The sequence below is a fragment of the Lagenorhynchus albirostris genome, chromosome 6 (assembly GCF_949774975.1).
Source record: "Lagenorhynchus albirostris chromosome 6, mLagAlb1.1, whole genome shotgun sequence".
Taxonomy (NCBI): domain Eukaryota; kingdom Metazoa; phylum Chordata; class Mammalia; order Artiodactyla; family Delphinidae; genus Lagenorhynchus; species Lagenorhynchus albirostris.
In genome coordinates this window covers 51,748,887-51,768,703 of record NC_083100.1, presented here as the reverse complement: position 1 = coordinate 51,768,703, position 19,817 = coordinate 51,748,887, and the positions used below count along the sequence as shown (strand labels likewise).

At 37.0% G+C, this 19,817-nt stretch overlaps 2 protein-coding genes across 2 annotated transcripts in view; one reads left to right on the top strand and one right to left on the bottom strand.

Annotated features, from left to right (window-relative positions):
• Window positions 1–18,757, top strand: part of ITGA4 (integrin subunit alpha 4) — an 83,686-nt gene extending 64,929 nt beyond the window's left edge. The window contains exons 18-28 of the mRNA XM_060151400.1: window positions 4,709–4,859; window positions 6,152–6,247; window positions 7,463–7,542; window positions 7,945–8,034; window positions 9,751–9,841; window positions 12,294–12,401; window positions 13,209–13,334; window positions 14,097–14,216; window positions 16,106–16,204; window positions 16,573–16,692; window positions 17,162–18,757. Of these exons, the coding sequence (XP_060007383.1) occupies window positions 4,709–4,859; window positions 6,152–6,247; window positions 7,463–7,542; window positions 7,945–8,034; window positions 9,751–9,841; window positions 12,294–12,401; window positions 13,209–13,334; window positions 14,097–14,216; window positions 16,106–16,204; window positions 16,573–16,692; window positions 17,162–17,260 (1,180 nt within the window). The 3' untranslated portion in view covers window positions 17,261–18,757. The remainder of the gene's footprint in view (window positions 1–4,708; window positions 4,860–6,151; window positions 6,248–7,462; window positions 7,543–7,944; window positions 8,035–9,750; window positions 9,842–12,293; window positions 12,402–13,208; window positions 13,335–14,096; window positions 14,217–16,105; window positions 16,205–16,572; window positions 16,693–17,161) is intronic.
• Window positions 18,697–19,817, bottom strand: part of CERKL (ceramide kinase like) — a 148,956-nt gene continuing 147,835 nt past the window's right edge. The window contains exons 14-15 of the mRNA XM_060151180.1: window positions 19,491–19,549; window positions 18,697–18,820 (exon numbers count right to left, since the gene is read on the bottom strand). Coding sequence (XP_060007163.1) covers window positions 18,697–18,820; window positions 19,491–19,549 — 183 coding nt within the window. The remainder of the gene's footprint in view (window positions 18,821–19,490; window positions 19,550–19,817) is intronic.

Here is a 19,817-nt window from a genome sequence, read left to right as displayed (position 1 = left end):
TTTTTCTGTTTTTCCTTTCACTTATTAAGTTATGATTCTGTATGTACACAGTATCTTGATTTGTTTAAATTACATGGATTCTAGGCTGCTTTGTAAATTTCAAGTCTGCATTATGCATGTTTTAATAAAGAATGAACTGCGATTCCCGGGGAAAGCTCTGGTTCGGCCTTGTCACACTTCCAGATGTGCACCTGGTCCTTTATTATGTCTCATGTAAAAAGCTAGTGGGTATCTTTCTGACAGCACCTTGTTAATCAAGATACAGTAAGATGTATACATATATATATACACACACACACACATAAAGAGTAGAATTGTAATTATGGTAATGTGGCAAAATAGCTTAAAAATGGAAAACAGACCAGCAGCCTCGCTGTTGAAATGTGAATACTGTGTTTCTCTTTCATTTGCTGTTGTCTTGGAACCTAGCTGTTTATGCAGTGCTTTCACCTTCTGTTGCTTGTCTAAGTGCCAACTTCTTTCCCAAAGGTGTTCAGTGACTAATGCTTTGGTTACAAGCCAGAATATTTTATAAATGTCTATTTATAGGCAGCTCTTCTACAAGTCTTAATTAAACTTTAATGTCAAGCTGAAGTTTACTTTTAGAACCTCTTAGTTTCCTTTAGTTGTAACGTGGTTCTAGAGAAGTAGAGGGGATGTGGGACAGCCATGTTCCCGCACGTCTTCACTCTGCCCTTTATCACAGGGCCACCAAGCAGATGCGTGCTTGTGTAACACAAAGGTTTACAACACAAGAATAAGTCCCAGCCATCCCCTCAAACACTGGGAGGAATAGCACATTATGACTGAGTCAGATTCTTCCACCCTGAAATGATAGCCATGATTCAGAAGAGGTACTGCCTTGTTACTTATCATACATCCTTCCAGAAATATCCAGCTTCTCAAAGCCAGGGATCGGAACTAGAAATGCTACATAGGGACATTTTCTTCATTCCTTTCTCCTCGATGTCTTTAGTACCAGACAAGGAATTATGAGGTCTGGGAGATCGTTTCCTCTAAGGCAGCATCGGGTGCCATCTGAAATAATGAAGCTTCTGTTATTGTCAGAATAATACAGGTTTTAAATATAGTAATATGATGTGGTACGCTTATTTTCAAACTAATTATGCTCCTCAGTCAGACTGCCCAATGGCAGAGCCAGCCAACTTTTTACTTGAAGGGACAGACTGTAAATATTTTAGGCTTTGTGGGACAGAGATGTCGCAACTGCTCAACTCTGCTGTCATAGTGCAAAAGTGGCCACAGACGAAAGAGCATGGCTGTGTTCCAATAAACCTTTATTTACAAGACCAGGCAGCGGTCCCAATTTGGCCTTCAGGCAGCAGTGTTTGAACCCCTACTCTCTGGTATGCTTTCTTTTATATGATAATCCTGTAGGACATTTTTATTTTTTATTATTTAAATATAGTTCCTTATAGTGTATTTTATTTTTTTAATGTAATTTGTTAGTTAAATTTAAGCTGGTTGCCAAAATTAGCCAGATTTAGAGGTTTTTTTCAGGAATTAGTCCTGGGTTAATAAACGATAAGGGCCTGCTCATAGATAGACAGACTGACACAACGGAATTATGTATATATGTTTACTGAAAAACTATAAAGGCTCCAAACTGTAATTGCCAAAATTCCCAATGATAGTTGAAAGGATAAATAAAATGTGGCATATTTACAAAAATTAGTATACACACCAATGAGAAGAAACGATTTACAACTCCATGCATCAATATAGATTAAACTTAAAAACAAAATTTTGAGTAAAGAATGTTGGATACTCCAAGATTACATACTCAGTGATTCCATTTATATGAAATATAAAACTGGGCAAAGCCAGTCTATACTAGTAAAAGCAAGATGGTGGGTAGGGCCAAGAATTGGAAGGGGGCACAAGGGTATTTCTTTGGTCCTGGCAATATGGTTTTCTTGATCTGGGTGCTGGTTTCACACATGTATTCAGTTTATAAAAATTTGCTGAGCTCTACACTTAGGTTGTGCGCATTTTTCTATATGTATGTCCTACCTTGATAAGAAGGTTTAAAGTGAAAAACAATTAGGATAAGAAGGGAAGAACTTTTAGGTATTAAGTGAAATGTCCAATTTCTCATAGATATATTATGAGAAGTATCAAAGTGGGGGGAAGTGTTCAAAATTATAATAATTTTGTTTGTAGATTCTGAGGTTCATAATAATTTGCTTCTCAAATTCAAACTCAAACAGTATCGATGTTGCCATTAATTTATTGGTCAACTCAATAGTTGTATTGCCACTAAAACATTAGGTTATATGGGTGGGGTGTAGATCACATGATGTGGTAGTAGTAGATGTTTACTTTATCTTAATGAAACATTTGGAATTTGCATGCCGTCACAGAACAGATAAGCATGGCTCTAATTTCATAGAATGTGTAATGAGTTCATGAACTCTTAACAGTCACTTATCCAGTAATTTCCTCAATCTTTCAGACTTTTTTTTTAGTGTTATCCAGCCCTTTTTAATGTTTGATACACTTACATACCACACATATATTTTGAACACTGTGTTGCTAGTCTCTGAGAAAACAGTGATATTCATGACCCGGCACCTTTTCTCCAAGAGAACTTATTCTAGTGGTGAGAAAAGCCAGACAGTGTGAACGTATTGCATTAGAGGGTTGCCCAGTGTGTGGGAAAGTGGCAGAGAGAGAAGCCATTTCTGTTAGGGAGGATGCAATGCTGGGTGAAGGGGCTTAGCAATAAGTTACCAAGTGGAAGAACTTCTGAGGACTCTTAACATTGACACTCAAGCCTTGAGTCTTGAAGAACAAGTATAAGTTAACCAGATAACATGAAGAGGGAAGAGGTTGAAGGCAGAGGGATGGCTTGAAATAGGACACAAAACACAGGTGTTTGGACCCCTGTTTGTAGGTGAGCATGGCTAAAGGGAAGGAATGGGTTGTGCAGTGGAAAGTAAGGCACGACCAGCTCTTTCAGGCTGCATCTGCTGCACTAATCAGAACTCTATCTTGAAAGCACTGGAGGAAAGGAAGCAGACACGTGACATTATCAAGTTTGCTTTCTGCAAAGTGACCACCACCCGCCCCCAGTAGTGTGAAAATTGGAAGAGGACTTGACAAATCAATTAAGAGTATAATCCAAGTGAATGCCAGTTCAATCATGAAATTTTCAGATGTTCTTTATTTAAGAAAAGAAATTTTAATCTTCATTCAGCTCAACCTAAATAACTAGAATAGTACAAAAGCAAGAAGCAACATGCCTTTGCTACCCCCAGGCAAAATGGGTCCCCACCCTGGTCCCAGAGCCCTTCATTCATAACTCTTTTCAAGTATTTCTAATATCTGTTTACATCTGTTTATAAATCTGCCCTTTATAAGCTCTACAAAGGTGGGAATTTGTTATACTATTTTTGTATGTGGGAGTAATAGATGTAACGATTATTATACAGGGGCTTTCAATTAAAATCACTCTTCATCTTCAAGTAATGCTTAAAAGCATCAATCTTGAAACTTGTTCTTTAACTTCTGTCCTTAAACATTCTGTCTTAAATCAACTCACAAATAACTACTAAATGCCTACTATGTGTTTAACATTTCCATAAATAGTTTATTCAAACACAAATACAGATGTTGATTAGAATGATACAATGTAAGCATTGTTGAAGAAATGTTTTCTAAACTCTAGTTGCTAGGTGAATATCTTTCTTATTGTTATGATTATCCTCGTCTGATATTTTGCTTTGGGTCATATTCTTCTCTGGTTGAACTGATTTGTTTTTAATTTAAATACTTTGATATCTAAGAGTGTCTGTTTTTGAGGACAGCTTACAGAATCATGACATTCTGTAGCAGGTTCTGAGCTCTTCTAACCATCTAATCAGTAAAGGGAATGGGTTGCCTTGAGACTTTAGAACATTCTAGCTGTGGTACCTTGAATACATTTCTTAAACCTCAGGATCCTTGGGGTTTCATGGAATGTGCATGAGTCATATCTTCACTGAACAGTAGTTATTATTACAGGTGGGGTGACTGAGTCTTTAAAATGCTAAATGACCTCTCCCCCGGAAGAACAGGGGCCAGAGCCAGAACTTGAACTCACTTACGTGTTTGGATTTGTAGCAGTGTTCCCTTTCCAGTTCACAAGATGGTGAAACACTTCCGCAGTTCTATTTTTAATTTGGTCTAGTTATTGGTAGAGGTGACCAGCCTGCCTTAAGAAATTCTTTCTAGTTCAACAGATTTTAGTGGTACCCACGTGCTGGCCATAGCAGTCCTTTCCCATGCCATGCTCACTTCCACCAAAGCATCCTCTGTTTTGGTGGAAATAGTCATTCTCCTTTGGCTTTGGCAGCAGCTAGTTCAATGTCTACTCAAGAATGAAGAAAGAAAAAAAAATCTTTTCTTTTAGGAAGATATTTTGAAATAATGAGAAAAATATGCTAAAATGATAGAAGCAAGAAGTTAAACAGAAAGCAGACTAGTTTAATTATAACTAAATTAGAAAACTTTTCCTGTGTAATAACTAACTGAATTTATCTGAAACCCGGGAAACTGAGTTCTTTTTACAATGGATTTACATCTACTTGCATGGGGTCATCTCCTATGGCTGTGCTTCCAAATTAGTATTTTATGTTCAGGATACATAAATGAAGAGATGGGATTTTCAGTTCCAAACGAAAACTGAATCGTACTTAATTTTTAGGCCACATGAAAATAAAACCTATCTTGCTGTTGGAAGTATGAAGACATTAATGTTGAACGTGTCCTTATTTAATGCCGGAGATGATGCGTATGAGACAACTCTGCATATCAGACTACCCACTGGTCTTTACTTCATTAAGATTTTAGATCTGGTAAGAATCGAAAACTACAGTAGCATGATACTACATTGATATTTTACTTAACTTTTAAAGAATGTAACTGTATAAATCACTTTATCATTTGAGGTATAAATATTTGGCGTATGAGTCTTAATATTCAGACTTATCACTCGGGCTTCCAGTAATTTTTTTCCTCTGTGTCCCTAATCAAAATGGAAAGTTCCTTGGGATCTGACTGAGATCAAGAGAGTCAGCTTCCTGCTTACCAACGCTACTATGAGACAGAAGCGATTGTCCAGTTATCCAAGCAAGCTGCCCGGGTGTCATTGCTTTTCTCACTGGTACAACCTCATCTGGTGCTGTGATGGTGCTCCTCATGGTTGGGGTCTCTACACGGGCCATATTGGTCCTTCATGCTGGGCTCCCAGAGTTACTGCTCTGCACTTTAAGTTCACATACACTGTCTCGATCCCAGAGGACCTCCAAAATGCTAGAACCAGCATCAAATTCCAAAATCCTGGTGTCAACCAAGATTGTAGGCAAGTTTCTCCTTTCCTGCAAGAGTTTGGAGCACCTGGAGACCTTTTCCTTTTTTTTTTTCCTTTTTACCACTGTGCCTCAGTCATGAGCACTTAAATCCATCAGTGAGGTATTAATAATGTTAAATTTGAAAGAGAAAAGTCTCAGTCACTTTCTCCGTGGATGCTCCTCTGCCTCTTAGAAAAATGTACCCATCTCTTATCCAGAGACCATTTCTTCACACTAAGGACATTTAGAAAGGCCTTTGACCTCTTATAAATACCTACTACCCACTTCCTCTAGAGCTTTGGGAGCCTGTTTGCAATGGTAAGAGGGAAAACTCAGTTATTCAGGGAAATATACATCTGTGAGATGTATATAAATTTATATTTCCCTGAATATTTGAATATATATATAATTGTGATTACAGTTATAATTAAATACCTTTATCACATTCTCACAACCCAGACAGAAGGCAGCCAATGAAATATAGACCTTATGAATTCCTCGCTTCGTGATTTTTCAAGGAACCTTGAGTTAGGGAACACAGAAACATGGTTGAAAGCTACAAATCCAGCAGTTATTCTGTGGAGAATATATGTGGATATTAGAATGAATCTATACTTGTACACACATATTTATGTAGTATATTTATATTCCTATTGATTTATCCCCAAAGTAAACAGAAAATAATCTTCCAAGAAAGTATTAAGGGATGATTTTCTTTTCAAAAACCATCCTTAAACATATGTTATGAACTTCTCATTCCTTACCTACTTAAACCAGTTATTTCATTTTCCTTTTAGGAGGAGAAACAAATAAACTGCGAAGTAACAGACAGCTCTGGCATAGTAAAACTTGACTGCAGGGTTGGTTATATATATGTAGATCATCTATCAAGGGTAAGCATTTAGCATTTATAGTTTTTGTTACTGACATGAATATAAAATATTTTCTGTTTCCTTATGTTTGTGCTGCATGCAAATAATTTGTTGTTGTCGTTTTTATTATTTACTAAGAGTAAGTAGCTAAATGAAATAAAACCCAAACCAACTGGGCTTGAGATCTTTGAGATTGTGTTTATATTCTTGGCAATGTTCACTGTTTAAAAGCAAGAAAAAGAAGGGGGCGCCTGTTTGTGTCAGGACGGGCAGGTGAATGTGTCAATCAATTCCGCTGCCCAGCCTCACCCTTCCCCAACATTCCCCCAACTCCACCCCGGGTGGTCCTATCTGCCAGGCATGTCACCTGTGCTCTACTAAAAGGTGTTTCTGGCAAGAGTGCCCACTCAAGTTGTTAAAGCATCTCTAATTTTGTCAGTCTGGACCTGCCTATCTACATTCAGAGGAGGCTTTGTCTCTGAACGTCACTCATGGAAATGCTGCTGCTTTAAAATTGCCACAGCCCTGACAGCTTCCCCGTAGTTCTCTGAGTGAGGGTTAGCCTATGCTTGTAGGACATCATTTCGTATCTGTATTTCACAGAACATAAATAATAAGAAAAACTAAAATTCAGATTGTAAAAACAAACTTTAGATTATTTTTATCTTTTTATTTTTTTTACATCTTTATTGGAGTATAATTGCTTTACAATGGTGTGTTAGTTTCTGCTTCATAACAAAGTGAATCAGTTATACATATGTTCTCATATCTCTTCCCTCTTGCGTCTCCTTCCCTTCCTCCCACCCTCCCTATCCCACCCCTCCAGGCGGTCACAAAGCACCGAGCTGATCTCCCTGTGCTATGCGCTGCTTCCCACTAGCTATCTACCTTACGTTTGGTAGTGTATATATGTCCATGCCTCTTTATCGCTTTGTCACCGTTTACCCTTCCCCCTCCCCATATCCTCAAGTCCATTCTCTAGTAGGTCTGTGTCTTTATTCCTGTCTTACCCCTAGGTTCTTCATGACATTTTTTTTTCTTAAATTCCATATATATGTGTTAGCATACGGTATTTGTTTTTCTCTTTCTGACTTACTTCACTCTGTATGACAGACTCTAGGTCCATCCACCTCATTACAAATAGCTCAATTTCGTTTCTTTTTATGGCTGAGTAATATTCCATTGTATATTTGTGCCTAGATTGTTTTTAAAATGAGCGTTCCCTATGTTTTTCAGACAGATATTAGCTTTCTTCTGGATGCCAGCTCACTCAGCAGAGCAGAAGAGGATCTCAACATCACAGTGCATGCCGCCTGGTATATTTCTTTATGAAAAAACAATTGTGTTAAAGGAAATGAACCCCTGACTTTTGGGGGGAGAAAAGGGGGATGACCTTAGGGGAACCATGGAGCTGTGTTCCATTGTCTGCAGGAGAAAACTTCCTTTATGTGATCTGTTAAACAAACAAAAAACCCTTCTAACATAGGGTTTTATAGCATGGAAGCAAATAACAGCATAAATAATGAGAGCAAGTTTCTGCCAACTCTGACATAAATATTTCTTACTACTGCGTCTACTTTTATCCCCGCTCCTCAAAAAGCATTTTTTAAACCAACCTCCAAGTACATTAGGTATACATGGGGCGTAACTAGTTCCCTCTGAAGAGAAGTTTTGTGCTGACTGGATTCTAAGACGGTGTTTTCTATTTGCTTCTGTAGTGAAAATGAAGGAGAAACAGGCAACGTGAAGCGTAACAAAGTGACTTTAACAGTACCTCTCAAGTATGAAGTCATGCTAACTGTTCATGGGTGAGTAGATATGGAGGACTCCTGTAAAATTCTGAGCTGATTTCGAATTCTGTTGCTTCTTAAACTACTGGTCAAAAGCCTATTTAAAGTATTTTAAGAAAAGGTCATGTGCTGTTTCTGTCTCTTAACAATTACCTCGGTGTTGCAGCCCATTGCTTAGGTGTTCGTTATTTTAACCCACTCTGTAGTCATCACTGAGACCACCTCAAACTAACGCCCCAATGGAGGAGATTTCTTACTGGAAAAGCCCAATAGGAGGCCACGTCCAACCATTCAGCGCTACGCCGTGCAGGCCAGGGCCCCAGAGAGCCAGCGTGCACTCTGTATCACGCTCAGTGGCCAGGGCAAGTGTGAAGCTCAGAGAAGTGGAAGGTTGGCCAAATCGCCCTTGTGCAGACCCCGCATCTACCTGCGTGGCAGATGAATTGAGATACGAGAGAGCCGGCTCGCTTGTCCCCTCTTTATATCCGTGAATTACAGAGTTCCATACCCACAGCCCCGCAGTCACTGATTCCTCACAATTTTAGTAATTGTTTGAATGGACCCTCCTATGAGGAAGGAGATGTGAAGAGAAGGAATTAAAGGAGTATCATGAAACCCTTTCATGATTTTACTGGAAATTATTGAGCCTACTAATCTTTGTTTAAAACCACATTTTTAAAGCAATAGACAGTATGAGACACAGGACAAATAGATGAGCTCTTCTAGTTGCCCTAACTATAAAGCATCCCTAGTCATTTTTAACCACCCATAAAGGTGGCATACAGTTACATAAAAATAGTGTCCGAAACTGATGGAACTGATTCTCCAGTTTGTGAGAGAAAACCAGCGGAGGAAAGAGGAATCCATTCAAGGGCGAGTAGTGGGGAGCAAAGAGAAGTCAATTGCACGTTGCCTGGGTTCGAATGCTTACCTCGCCTCGCCTCCTTGGTTCTGTTATAAGTACGTCCTCCTGCTTTTCCATCATCCACATCTCATTTTGAGCAAGGGATGCTCTGCAACTGTCAAGCTGCCTAAATCTACAACATTGGAATATTTCTCATTTCTTTCCTTTGTAAAAGAGTCTCTAACATATTACCTCATATTAGCTGCCAAATATTAGCAACTTGGGGAGTCGGGATTTTCCTAGAAAAATACGTCTTAAAGTTCATTACTGACCGTGCGTGTGTCTCATCTCAGGTAAAGGAATGACAACCTTGTATCCTAACAAAAATTTGCCCTACTTCTTGATGTTTGAATTGTTCCCCAGACTTGGGGTCCATTACAAACAGCCAGCAGGAATTGGGCGTGATAAGAAATCACTCAAACATCTGTCAGCTAGATTGAAATACAGGAGGATACTGGAGCCCTAGGGAAAAGCTAAGCATTTATCTCATATTCGTCAAGTTTGCGTGAAGCATTTGAGGGCTGAGAGAGAAGGAATGGTCACTAGAGTGAGCCAGGCAGTATTGGGAAGGCAAAGGATATTGGCGGGAAGAGAAATGATCACCCCAGTCAGAGCACGTGGCTTTCTAATTTCATTACGTTTTCCCTAAAATTCTTATCTTTACAAGAAACCAAAAGTATTCCGTGGTACTTAGAGGCACCTGTCGTCTGAATGATGGCATATTTAAGGGATATTTAAGAGATATGCTATATTTAGACTAGAGAGAAAGACTGTTTCTAATACCTCATCAAATAAGACAGTTAAATTAAATCTGAATTCATTTCTGGCAGGTTTGTAAACCCAACTTCGTTTGTGTATGGCCCAAAGGAGGAAAATGAGCCTGAAATGTGTATGGCAGAGAAAATGAACTTCACTTTCCACGTAAGAAAAGTTGATTGTGCTGATATTTGTAGCAAACTGAAAGAATGTTACCGATGCATTGCTCCAGAGGACATCGTATCTGTGTGGCGTCCCTCAGCTTTGGGCCACCTCAGCTGGCTGAGGGCGAGAAGGGAGCTGCAGCAGGGCTCATGCCCTTGCCTGGTGGGCCCCTGCGCCTTCTCTCCCATTCATCTTGTCCCTGTTATTGAGCCCACTCTCCTTATACTACCTCTCCTTATACTACCTCTCCTCACAGTAAGTACCTCCTGGGAACAGAGGTAATGCCTGAAATAGGCAAAGTTATGGGAGGAACTGAATCTGCTAAAGATGCAGGCAGAAATCAGAATAGGTCAAGAAAAGGCATCTTTGGGTGCAAATCAGTGAAACCTCTTCGTGGTCCAAGCTTCATACAAGTCCTAACCTTACCAAGTAAAGGAAGCTTTTACCTCCGCATCTCCATTTAAGGTCTGCTTGGTCAGCCTTTCAAGCCATTGGTATAGGACCCATGACAAGTGATCCATCATTTACTAAATAATCTTTTTAAAAAGGAAAGCGTATCATCATCATCCAGAAGTATTAACATACTAATAGAGAGCTAAAATTTCATTAAACACTTTTTACCGTCAAACTGAAATTTTTGTTACAGCATGGGTGTGGATAATGAGCAAATAATTGGAGATAATGTCCACAAAAACATTTTTTGAACCGAAAGCACTGCTCACACATTCTCAAGAGCTATATAACAATCTACAGACTGTGAGTGAATCTGCATTAGGTACATTATGATATTTTGTAAGGCAATGCTTTTCAAAATGTGTATCAGAATCACTTGAGGTGCTTATCCAAAATGCAAACTCCTGGGCCACTGCCCCAATCTGTGGAAGAAGAATGACCTCAAAATTCTTTTGAGTCCGTACTCAAGTTGTTGTTACACTAGTATACCCTAGTGTTGGAAAAATGTCGCCCTCTACTTTGAAGTCCCCCCAAATGCTCCTGTCACAGTCCAGTGGGGGTTTGTACTCTGATAAACAGAAACTGAGTTGGACTCCAGAAGGCCTATTTATTACGTTGCAAATAATAGTTCACAAGTATTGTCTAGTTAAATTACAATGGAGTGACTGGGCATGGAGATTCTTTCAGTCTGTAGGCTTGGTGACTTGTCCAAGTATGAAGATGTTCTCGGAGGTCTAAATGTTATTAGGCGAACATGCATAAAGAATATTGTCAGTGAGCCTGGTTATTTGCTGGCGTCAGGAAGACCTTGTCTAAAGGTCTGGGCAGTGCGGGGTCCCCATTGCTGACATTGCCTTTTGCAACTGCCCTGTGCTTCCAAGGCCTGGCAGTTACCACCTGTCCCAAAGCCCAGGGATACTCTCTCTAGATTTACATCGTGTGCGTTCAGAAGATTATTGCAAGTCTTTGAGTCATGCTATTTCATTTAGATATTGTAGCACATCTTTTTTCTGACTTACTGTGTTGGTTTTATAGTTCTCAGGAGGCCATATTTTGGCCCAATTTCCTTCTTCAGCGTTCTGCAAACCCCAGATTTATCAACAATAATGAAATATCTTCCCCTTATGCATTATTAAAAAACTGTTTTTTTCCTAAAACCCAATAACCTAGCCTCTTCTGATTTTATGAGTGCATCAGCATTATAATTTTCCCGAATTTAAAATATTTTTATTCACTTACTGCTGCTGATGATTCTCTCAGCACAGAGTGACTCTGTGAAACCCACATAGAATTTAGAATTAGGATACCTGGGTTTTGGTCCCGCTTCTTGTCACTTTTTAACTTTCATCTTGGTTACAACGTTAACACCTCAGCATTCTCCTGAGATGGCAAATAATAAAATGTCAGCCCACCTCATGGGATCGTTATAAGGACAGCCGATCGTGGTTTTTTAGATCTATAATGTGCCGTACCCAGGTACAGTTGGCCCTTGAACAACACAGGTTTAAACTGCACGGGTCCACTTATATGCGGGTTTTTTTCCAATAGTAAATACTATAGTACTACTCAATCCACGGTTGGTTGAATCTGTACATACAGAGAAACCAGGTAGACAGAGGGCTGAGTATACATTATATTAGGAGTTTCACCTGTGCTGAGGTCAGTGACCCTAATCCCCCTGAGTGGTTCAGGGGTCAACTGTATATTATTGATGTCTTTTTCCTCAGACTACTTCTGCGGTAGACCATCAGTGTAGACAGTTTGGTCTCATCGGCACCAAAAGGAGAGGTCTAGGAATAATGACTAGTTATATTATTAACAAACGTTTTAAAGTTCTGACTGGATATTCTGTCCCCTTTTGCCGTGCAGCTGCCAACTCCAAACCCCCACCATTATAAATGTTACGTGAAATGTATGGGTTCGCCTGAAAAGTTCATTGGTATCTGTACTTCTATAAAAAGTATTTTTTGAGTGTTTAAATTTTCTTTCTTCTTATCAGGTTATCAACACTGGCCAAAGCATGGCTCCAAATATTAGTGTGGAAATAACGATACCAAATTCTTTTATTCCCCAAACTGATAAACTGTTCAACATTTTGGATGTCCAGGTAAAAACGTGTTCCTTCCTTTATTCTAAGTAATATTGCTAAAATGGAGATTTCTGTTACTTCAGTCACACTTAGTCTAAACTACGAATGCACCGTGCATTTACTGTGTACACTTTGAATATTGCATTAGAATGGCAGGATTACAGTAGAACCTCTACGTGTGACTTAACACAATAAAAGAACTATGCTCTACCATCCTTGGTAGATTTTCTTTGTGATAGGGACCTGTGGCAGTAATTTAATTGGTGGAATTCTCCATAAAGCTTGAGACCACTGTTGAAAAGCAATACTTCAGCCTTTTATTAATATTCAAATAACTACTTAAGAATCAATATTCTTGTGTTGATGATTCTATCAGAATTGTTTTTACGTTCCCAGTTTTAAGACAATCGACAAAGAAACCTACTCAGTAGATTTGATATATAATCCTTAAAAATCTTACTTGAATCCCAGATTTAGATGGTAGGGCATGCTTTTAGAACACTTTGTTGTATGTCTAAAGCCAAAGAAATGTTCAATATAATGCTAATGTTCAAATGTCCATTTTTCATATTGCCCTAATTTCTGTGAAGTTAAGGCCATTTGATCAATTTGGGACCTATATCCAACCCTTTAAAATTTTTCTGGGTTTTTGTTGCGTTTTTTGCTACAGAGATTTAATCTCTCCCACATCAAAAAATATTTTCACACAATTTTATAAGTACTTGATATATTTCGGGAAAGGTAAGCTTTAAAAGGTAAGTTTTAAAGCCATGTAGCTGTTGTTCTTTCCAATATTGGATAAGATTTTTCTTTCTTTCTTTGTAGACTACTGTTGGAGAATGCCATTTTAAGAATTACCAAAGAAAGTGTGCATTAGAGCAGAAAAAAGGCACAATGGAGACCCTGAAAGATATATTCAAATTTTTATCAAAGACTGATAAGAGGCTACTGGTAAGTTTCAATTTTTCAGGTTGTAGTTTTTGCTTTCCAACCTACAGAACTGAAACACTTAAACCCATGAACCAAGGGGTTTTGAACTGTCAGTTGAGTATAGGAGAGAAGCCAGTTCAGGTAATGTTCTTGTGTGTGAGGAACAGGCATGATTGGAGAGTTGAGAGACACCCAGGGTTAAATATATACAATATACTTTCATTATTTATGCAACAAGTGCCCAATTTATGCCAACCAGACGTTGTGTCAGACCCTTTGCGGGTCAAGATGCTGTTCTCAGCTGAACGGCCTTTGTGGCATGAAATTAATTTTCAGTATTTTCATTTTAGTGAATGTATGGGGGAAAAAACCCAAGAAAGCCCTTAAAATGATCCAAGTTTTACAATGAACATAGAACATGTAACGTAGCAAGACTCTGATTAGGTGTCTTACTTTTTCTATCCCAGAAGATTAAGTTCATAAGAATAATGAAAACATGTGATCTAGTTCGAATACTTTGTTTTTGTTAATTTACTAAACATTTGTGTTTTGTTTAAAACAAGATAATTTTTTAAGTGCCACTAATGAAAGCATATCTTTAATTCCATGTTTATATCAAGATAAATTTCTGCAAAATGCCACTAAGGGGAGCAGATCTTGAATTCCACGTGTATTTAGCCATCTAAATATTTAGCCATCTAAATATTCAGCCATCTAAATATTTTAGCCATCTTTTTTTAAAATGTTGAAATTTTAACATCGCTCTTTTGTATTCTTTTCAAGTACTGCATGAGAGCTGATCCACATTGTTTAACTTTCTCATGCAATTTTGGGAAAATGGACAGTGGAAAAGAAGCCAGTGTTCACATTCAGTTGGAGGGTCGGCCATCCATTTTAGAAATGGTAAGTCTATGATACAGTGACAACTTTGTGGAGAAGATTTCATATAGAATCTACAAACGCGACCATCTTATACAGGTAGGATGGTACGTAAGGAGGCATTCAACAAATTAAGACGGTATGAATGAATGTAAAATCTGGAGTGAAACTCCAAAACTGTTTCCATTTATCACTACAAAATACACTGTCTAAATGACATGGCTTTAGTAATTAAACAGATTACTAAGACTGTAAATAGACTATAATTAAGAGATTTTAGAAAGCATGTCCAACTATTTATGAACCTTGACCAAATTAGAGAAGTTAGCTGCTTAAACATTTCATATATCCTTAAAATTCTTCCCAAATTACTTCATGCTTAAAAACCTACTATTGTATATCGTATACATTTATTACTATATATTTGCTAAAAATTAAGACTTCCAGAAAATCAAACTGAAACATCAAAATTTATCAACAACAGTAAAACACAAACACGCTTTTAAGAAGATGAACTTTGAAAGGTTGAATTAAAAATTAAATACATGTTGGACTTCTTCCTAAGAAGCAGTATGCATATTTATGAGAAGTACTTTGAGATCATTGGTTTTAGCTGGAGTTCTGTTCTTCGGTTTCCTTATCAGATTAATATGGGTAATATCTCTTTTTCAGGGTTGCTGCAGATTAGATGATTTTCATAAAGCACTTAGTGCACAGCACATAATAAGCCAAAGGAAATGAGAGCTATTATGTTTTGTTAAGAGGAGTAGTTGAAATTACCACAAGGTGGTCAAGAGGAACACGCACCAGACAGGGAAATAAGAGCTGTCTGTTTAAACTTTTGCAGCCTGCCTTCACACTCTTTTGGAGGTCCAGGTTTCTCAACAGTGGGCACTAGTAGCATTTTGGACCAAATGCTTCTTTGTTGTCAGGGGCTGTCCTGTGCATTGTAGGATATTTAACAGCATAGCTGGCTTCTCTCCCCACTAAATGGCAGTACACTCCCTCCCAAGTCCTGCCAGCCAGAAATGTCTCCAGACATAGCTGACTCTCCTCGAGGGTACAGAATCATCCCTGTTGAAAAAAACTGCTCCAGATAAAGTATATAATTTATCTTTAGCCCTAAAATTCTACATGTTCTCTCCAAAATGTTAAATAACCTTTACACAGTAGTTTTAACTTTTGTTGGTCATAGTGTCCTCTTTAAGAATTTGACAAAGGAATATATTCTCATCTACCCTAATGAACGCACATATGAAAAAATAAAAAAAATCTCGATTTTGAATACAACTTCAAAGATCCTTAGAGTCTATGGAGCCTGTCCACAGATGCCCAAGCTCTGGATTCTGGGTGATAAAGCCCTCTGTTAGACAGTAAAGCTCTGAGGTCAGCCACTGATTTTATTTTTGAATGTTATAAATATTTGTACCAGATTTTTTCATTACGATATTTGGTACACTAATCTGTATTTGGTCAGAGCAGAAAGATGACAACACTATTAAGAAAAACAAGCCCAAATAAAATTAATTTGAGGAAATGTTTATCAGACAAAGAAAGTCTTCTTTGGGAATAAAAATTCAATAGCTAAGGTAAAAATACACTGGTAATTATCAAATAGTATTTAAATATTAACTATTATAAGCATTTAAATCAAGTTCTCTGCAGAGCAGCCATGTTTAATAAAAGGATTTCAACAAAATGATGCCATATAAATTAATACCAAGGACACATGCCTTTGGAACCAAAGGAAGCATTGCATTGCAATTAACTACAAATGGTGAAACCGGAGAAGCTAACTTGTGAAAACCTTTAGAATAGAAGTAGTTTCTCATGATTCTTACCTGCTCTGTGTTTTCATGAAACAAAACGATGTATCAGGCTACAGTGATCTTTTTTTTTTATTTATTAAACAGGATGAGACTAGAGCCCTGAAGTTTGAAATAAGAGCAACAGCTTTTCCAGAGCCAAATCCAAAAGTTATTGAACTAAACAAGGAAGAGAATGTTGCACATGTAAGATTATTACCTTTTTAACCAAAACATTGTGGGAAAAAATATTGCTAGTGTTTGGTCAGGAAAATCACGGCAAGCCTAATATACTTTACAGGGGATTGGTATTTTCTACAACTGCCAGGAAGGCATGACATAGCTCTTTCAGGAGGTGATTTTGGTAGGATGGATTGGAGGAAGAACCACAGATATGGCCCATTACACACCCTGTTTCTGCTAAACAATTACCAATGTTTCCTATGGTTTGTGTTAGACCAGCAAGAGAATGGGATGGGTTATTCTGAATACTATTGGGGATCGTGGAGGGGCTTCAAACGAAATAGAGGCAAGGTTTTAAAGTGGTGTTTCTTTATTTTGGTTAATTTATGTAGGTGCTACTCGAAGGACTACATCATCAAAGACCCAAACGCCATTTCACTATAGCTATTATTTTAAGTAGCTTGCTACTTGGACTTATTTTACTTTTATTGATTTCATATGTTATGTGGAAGGTAAGCCTTTAATAATTACCATTGTTAAACCACTCAAAATGCCATTCTTGATCTTCTCAAAGCCAACTTGTGACTCCCACGTTACTAGATTTCAGCATTTCAGTATTTTTAATGTTAATTCTTATACTGATTGATTGCATATTTCTCTTAACTTTAGTACCACAGTCTTTCTAGAAAAATATGCCTTCTTAAAAGATAACTTATCTTCAACAAATGTCCAAACTATAACAAACGTTTTGAAAGATGTTCTTTCTAACTAAGCATTGGGCAAACACTGCGCGTTATATGTTGAATTTCAATTTTGGAGAGTGCGTGCATCACTGAGAAATCCTGCAGTAACAACAAAACAATGCTCTTTAACCCAGTATTTCCCAAACTAATTTTTACTGACTACAATTGACATTGACTCTTATTATACTCATACTCATATCAAATAGCTAATGTTGTTCATGACTAATGCTATTTTCAGGCTGGCTTCTTCAAAAGACAGTACAAGTCTATCCTACAACAAGAAAACAGAAGAGACAGCTGGAGTTACATTAACAGTAAAAGCAGTAAAGATGATTGAAGACTTCTTTCAAATTGAGAGAATAACAGACTCAGGTTACGGTATACTAAAACAAATTTAGACATTGTTTACAAGAAACCGTGAATTTTGCCTCAGACTTCTTCTGTGTACTTCTTTTAGTCATGACCTTGTGACGTTATGTCTTAATGCAGATGAAAAATCCAAGCAGTGATTATTCTAAGAGAAAAATAACTCCAAAAGTAATATTTTAATATATCCAAAAAGATAATCTTTCAGCTCTTAAATGGATAGAAAAACACTAAAGCATCAGCTTATCCAAGATAAGTAATCCCTGGACAATACCTTGAAATGAGTGCATCTGAATTAAAATTATGTTGAAGTAAACAACTCGACTGGAGAAATCTTGGACTTTGAGGTATCATTCCTTTAAAAGAAATACTATTTACCATATGTGCTGGCTTTGGTAAAATTAATTCCACCAAATAGGTAAGGACTCATTTCTAATAGATCTTTGAGACTTGTTTGGAATATGTTCTCTAGAAATATTTAGCAGAATTTTTGAAAGGCTGTTCCCAAATTTTCTAATGAATAGAAGAGGAACATTATCATTTTAAAGCATATTTTATCTTTAAAGACATTGATTTGTAATATATTTCCTATAACCTTTGATCAACAACCATCTATTCAGCAGTCTATGAATACTATGGCCTGATGAGCAAACTTCAGACTGAAGTTATACACTGGTTTGAGCTTAATGGGATAATTTCTGGCTAATTATTGTTTATACGGCTCTGGATTTTTTTTTCTTTCTGTACATATATATACACATAAAAGTTTTTAAGAGAAAATATGTTTATATAGGTATAAATCCAGTAAGTCCTTCTATAACACAATTTTATCAAGGGAAAGGTACTGAAGAGTAAATTGTAAAAAATCCATCTTTAATCAAATTTTTGGTTTATAAAAACAACAGTACTTAGAATTCTAATTTATATTCTAAAACAGATCGAATGTTGCACTTTAGCTGATATATGTAAACTATGAAAACTGTACCTCACTAATTTTTAAAAATCAAAGCTCTGCAAAGAACATATTGGGGACCAGTATTTCATACAAATTAGATACTGTTTAAAATGTTGACTATCAAATTCAGCAAATAAACGAATTCTTGTTTGGATGTTACTCCTTTCTCCTCAAATGTAAGTATGAAATGTGTTTTCACCAGTACTATAAGAGCATTCTCTTCTTCAGGGAAATAAATAGAATAGAGAAGCAAATTTAACTGTAAAATTGAAAAATATAGATTTAGCTTGTATCAGGTAAAAATGTGACATCAAAATTTCCATGTTTTAGTGATGGCTGAAGTATTTTAAGTTTTTTGTTGGTGTTATCTTAGACTTTTTATAATGAGGTAGTTTTTCTGCGTCTAAAATACCTCTTCACTTGCAAATACAATCGCTTTTTGTAATATTTATTCATGCATATGAACTAAATGCTGATAAACACCAGAATATAATTTCCTCTGATTTGTCCCTACATCTGTCTTGATATGAAGGTACATCTGTCTTGATATGAAGGTTGGGGCCAAATTTTCGAAATCTGTTACGGGAAGTGATAGGTTAGAGGGCAGTCTTTACCACTATGGAAGAGGATTACTTCATAGAGGTCCCTGCCAACAGCTGTCTTCCTCAGACCACTTAATTCCTGTAAGTTATCTGTTCACAAATTGGTGGCTGGAGAATGAAAAATGCACAGAAACTTGTGAAGGCATTTGAGCAGTGGGACCCAATGAGCACGAAACCTCCTGAACTCGGGGGTGTACCAATAGAAATTAACTCAATTTTAAAGAACCCTTTGAACAAAAGATACTATGTTTTTTTATGATTAAAAAACAAGTAGTTCTTTCAAGAAAATGTCTAGGCTCATTGGTGGAAAATCAAATCCCAATTTAGAATTGCTTCCTCAAGGATGATCCCTGAGGAAATTTAAATTTTGTTCCTCCCTACTAGAAATGACACCATTTCAGGTAGGATTCTAACCAGTTAGATAGTTTGAATAGTTTATGTGTATTATGGATTTCAAAACCCCACCACTTTGAGTTTTCAACTTTCAGAGAATATTCACCAAAGTGGTACTATAACTTTTTAAAAAATCCATCTTTTTTCTTTTTGGCAAGTAGTCTAGGTATTAGAGAGCTTTTGAAAAAATAGTACTATTTCTGGTTATATCATTTCCTAGCTGTGTAATTTAATACCGCTGGATTACGTACCTCATCAAGAAATCAGGACAGTCTTTCTTACATGAACTCTGTGGTCTGTTGGCATCAGGCTGTAGGAAATTTAACATCAGAATTGATGGACTCAAATCCAGGAATCCAAATTAGTTCATTTTGGAATTAATCTAGGTTAAATATTGATATATCATGTTTGTTTAAATTTCAAGTATATGAAAGATTTACTTTCCATTCCAATAAATACTTTCCAAAAACCAGAATTTAAATCGTTTTGTATCTATTTCATGTCTTAAAGCCTAGAAGCTAATTTTTAGTAACATCAAAAATAGCAATTTTAATTTCTTTTAAAAATAGTTTTTTCCT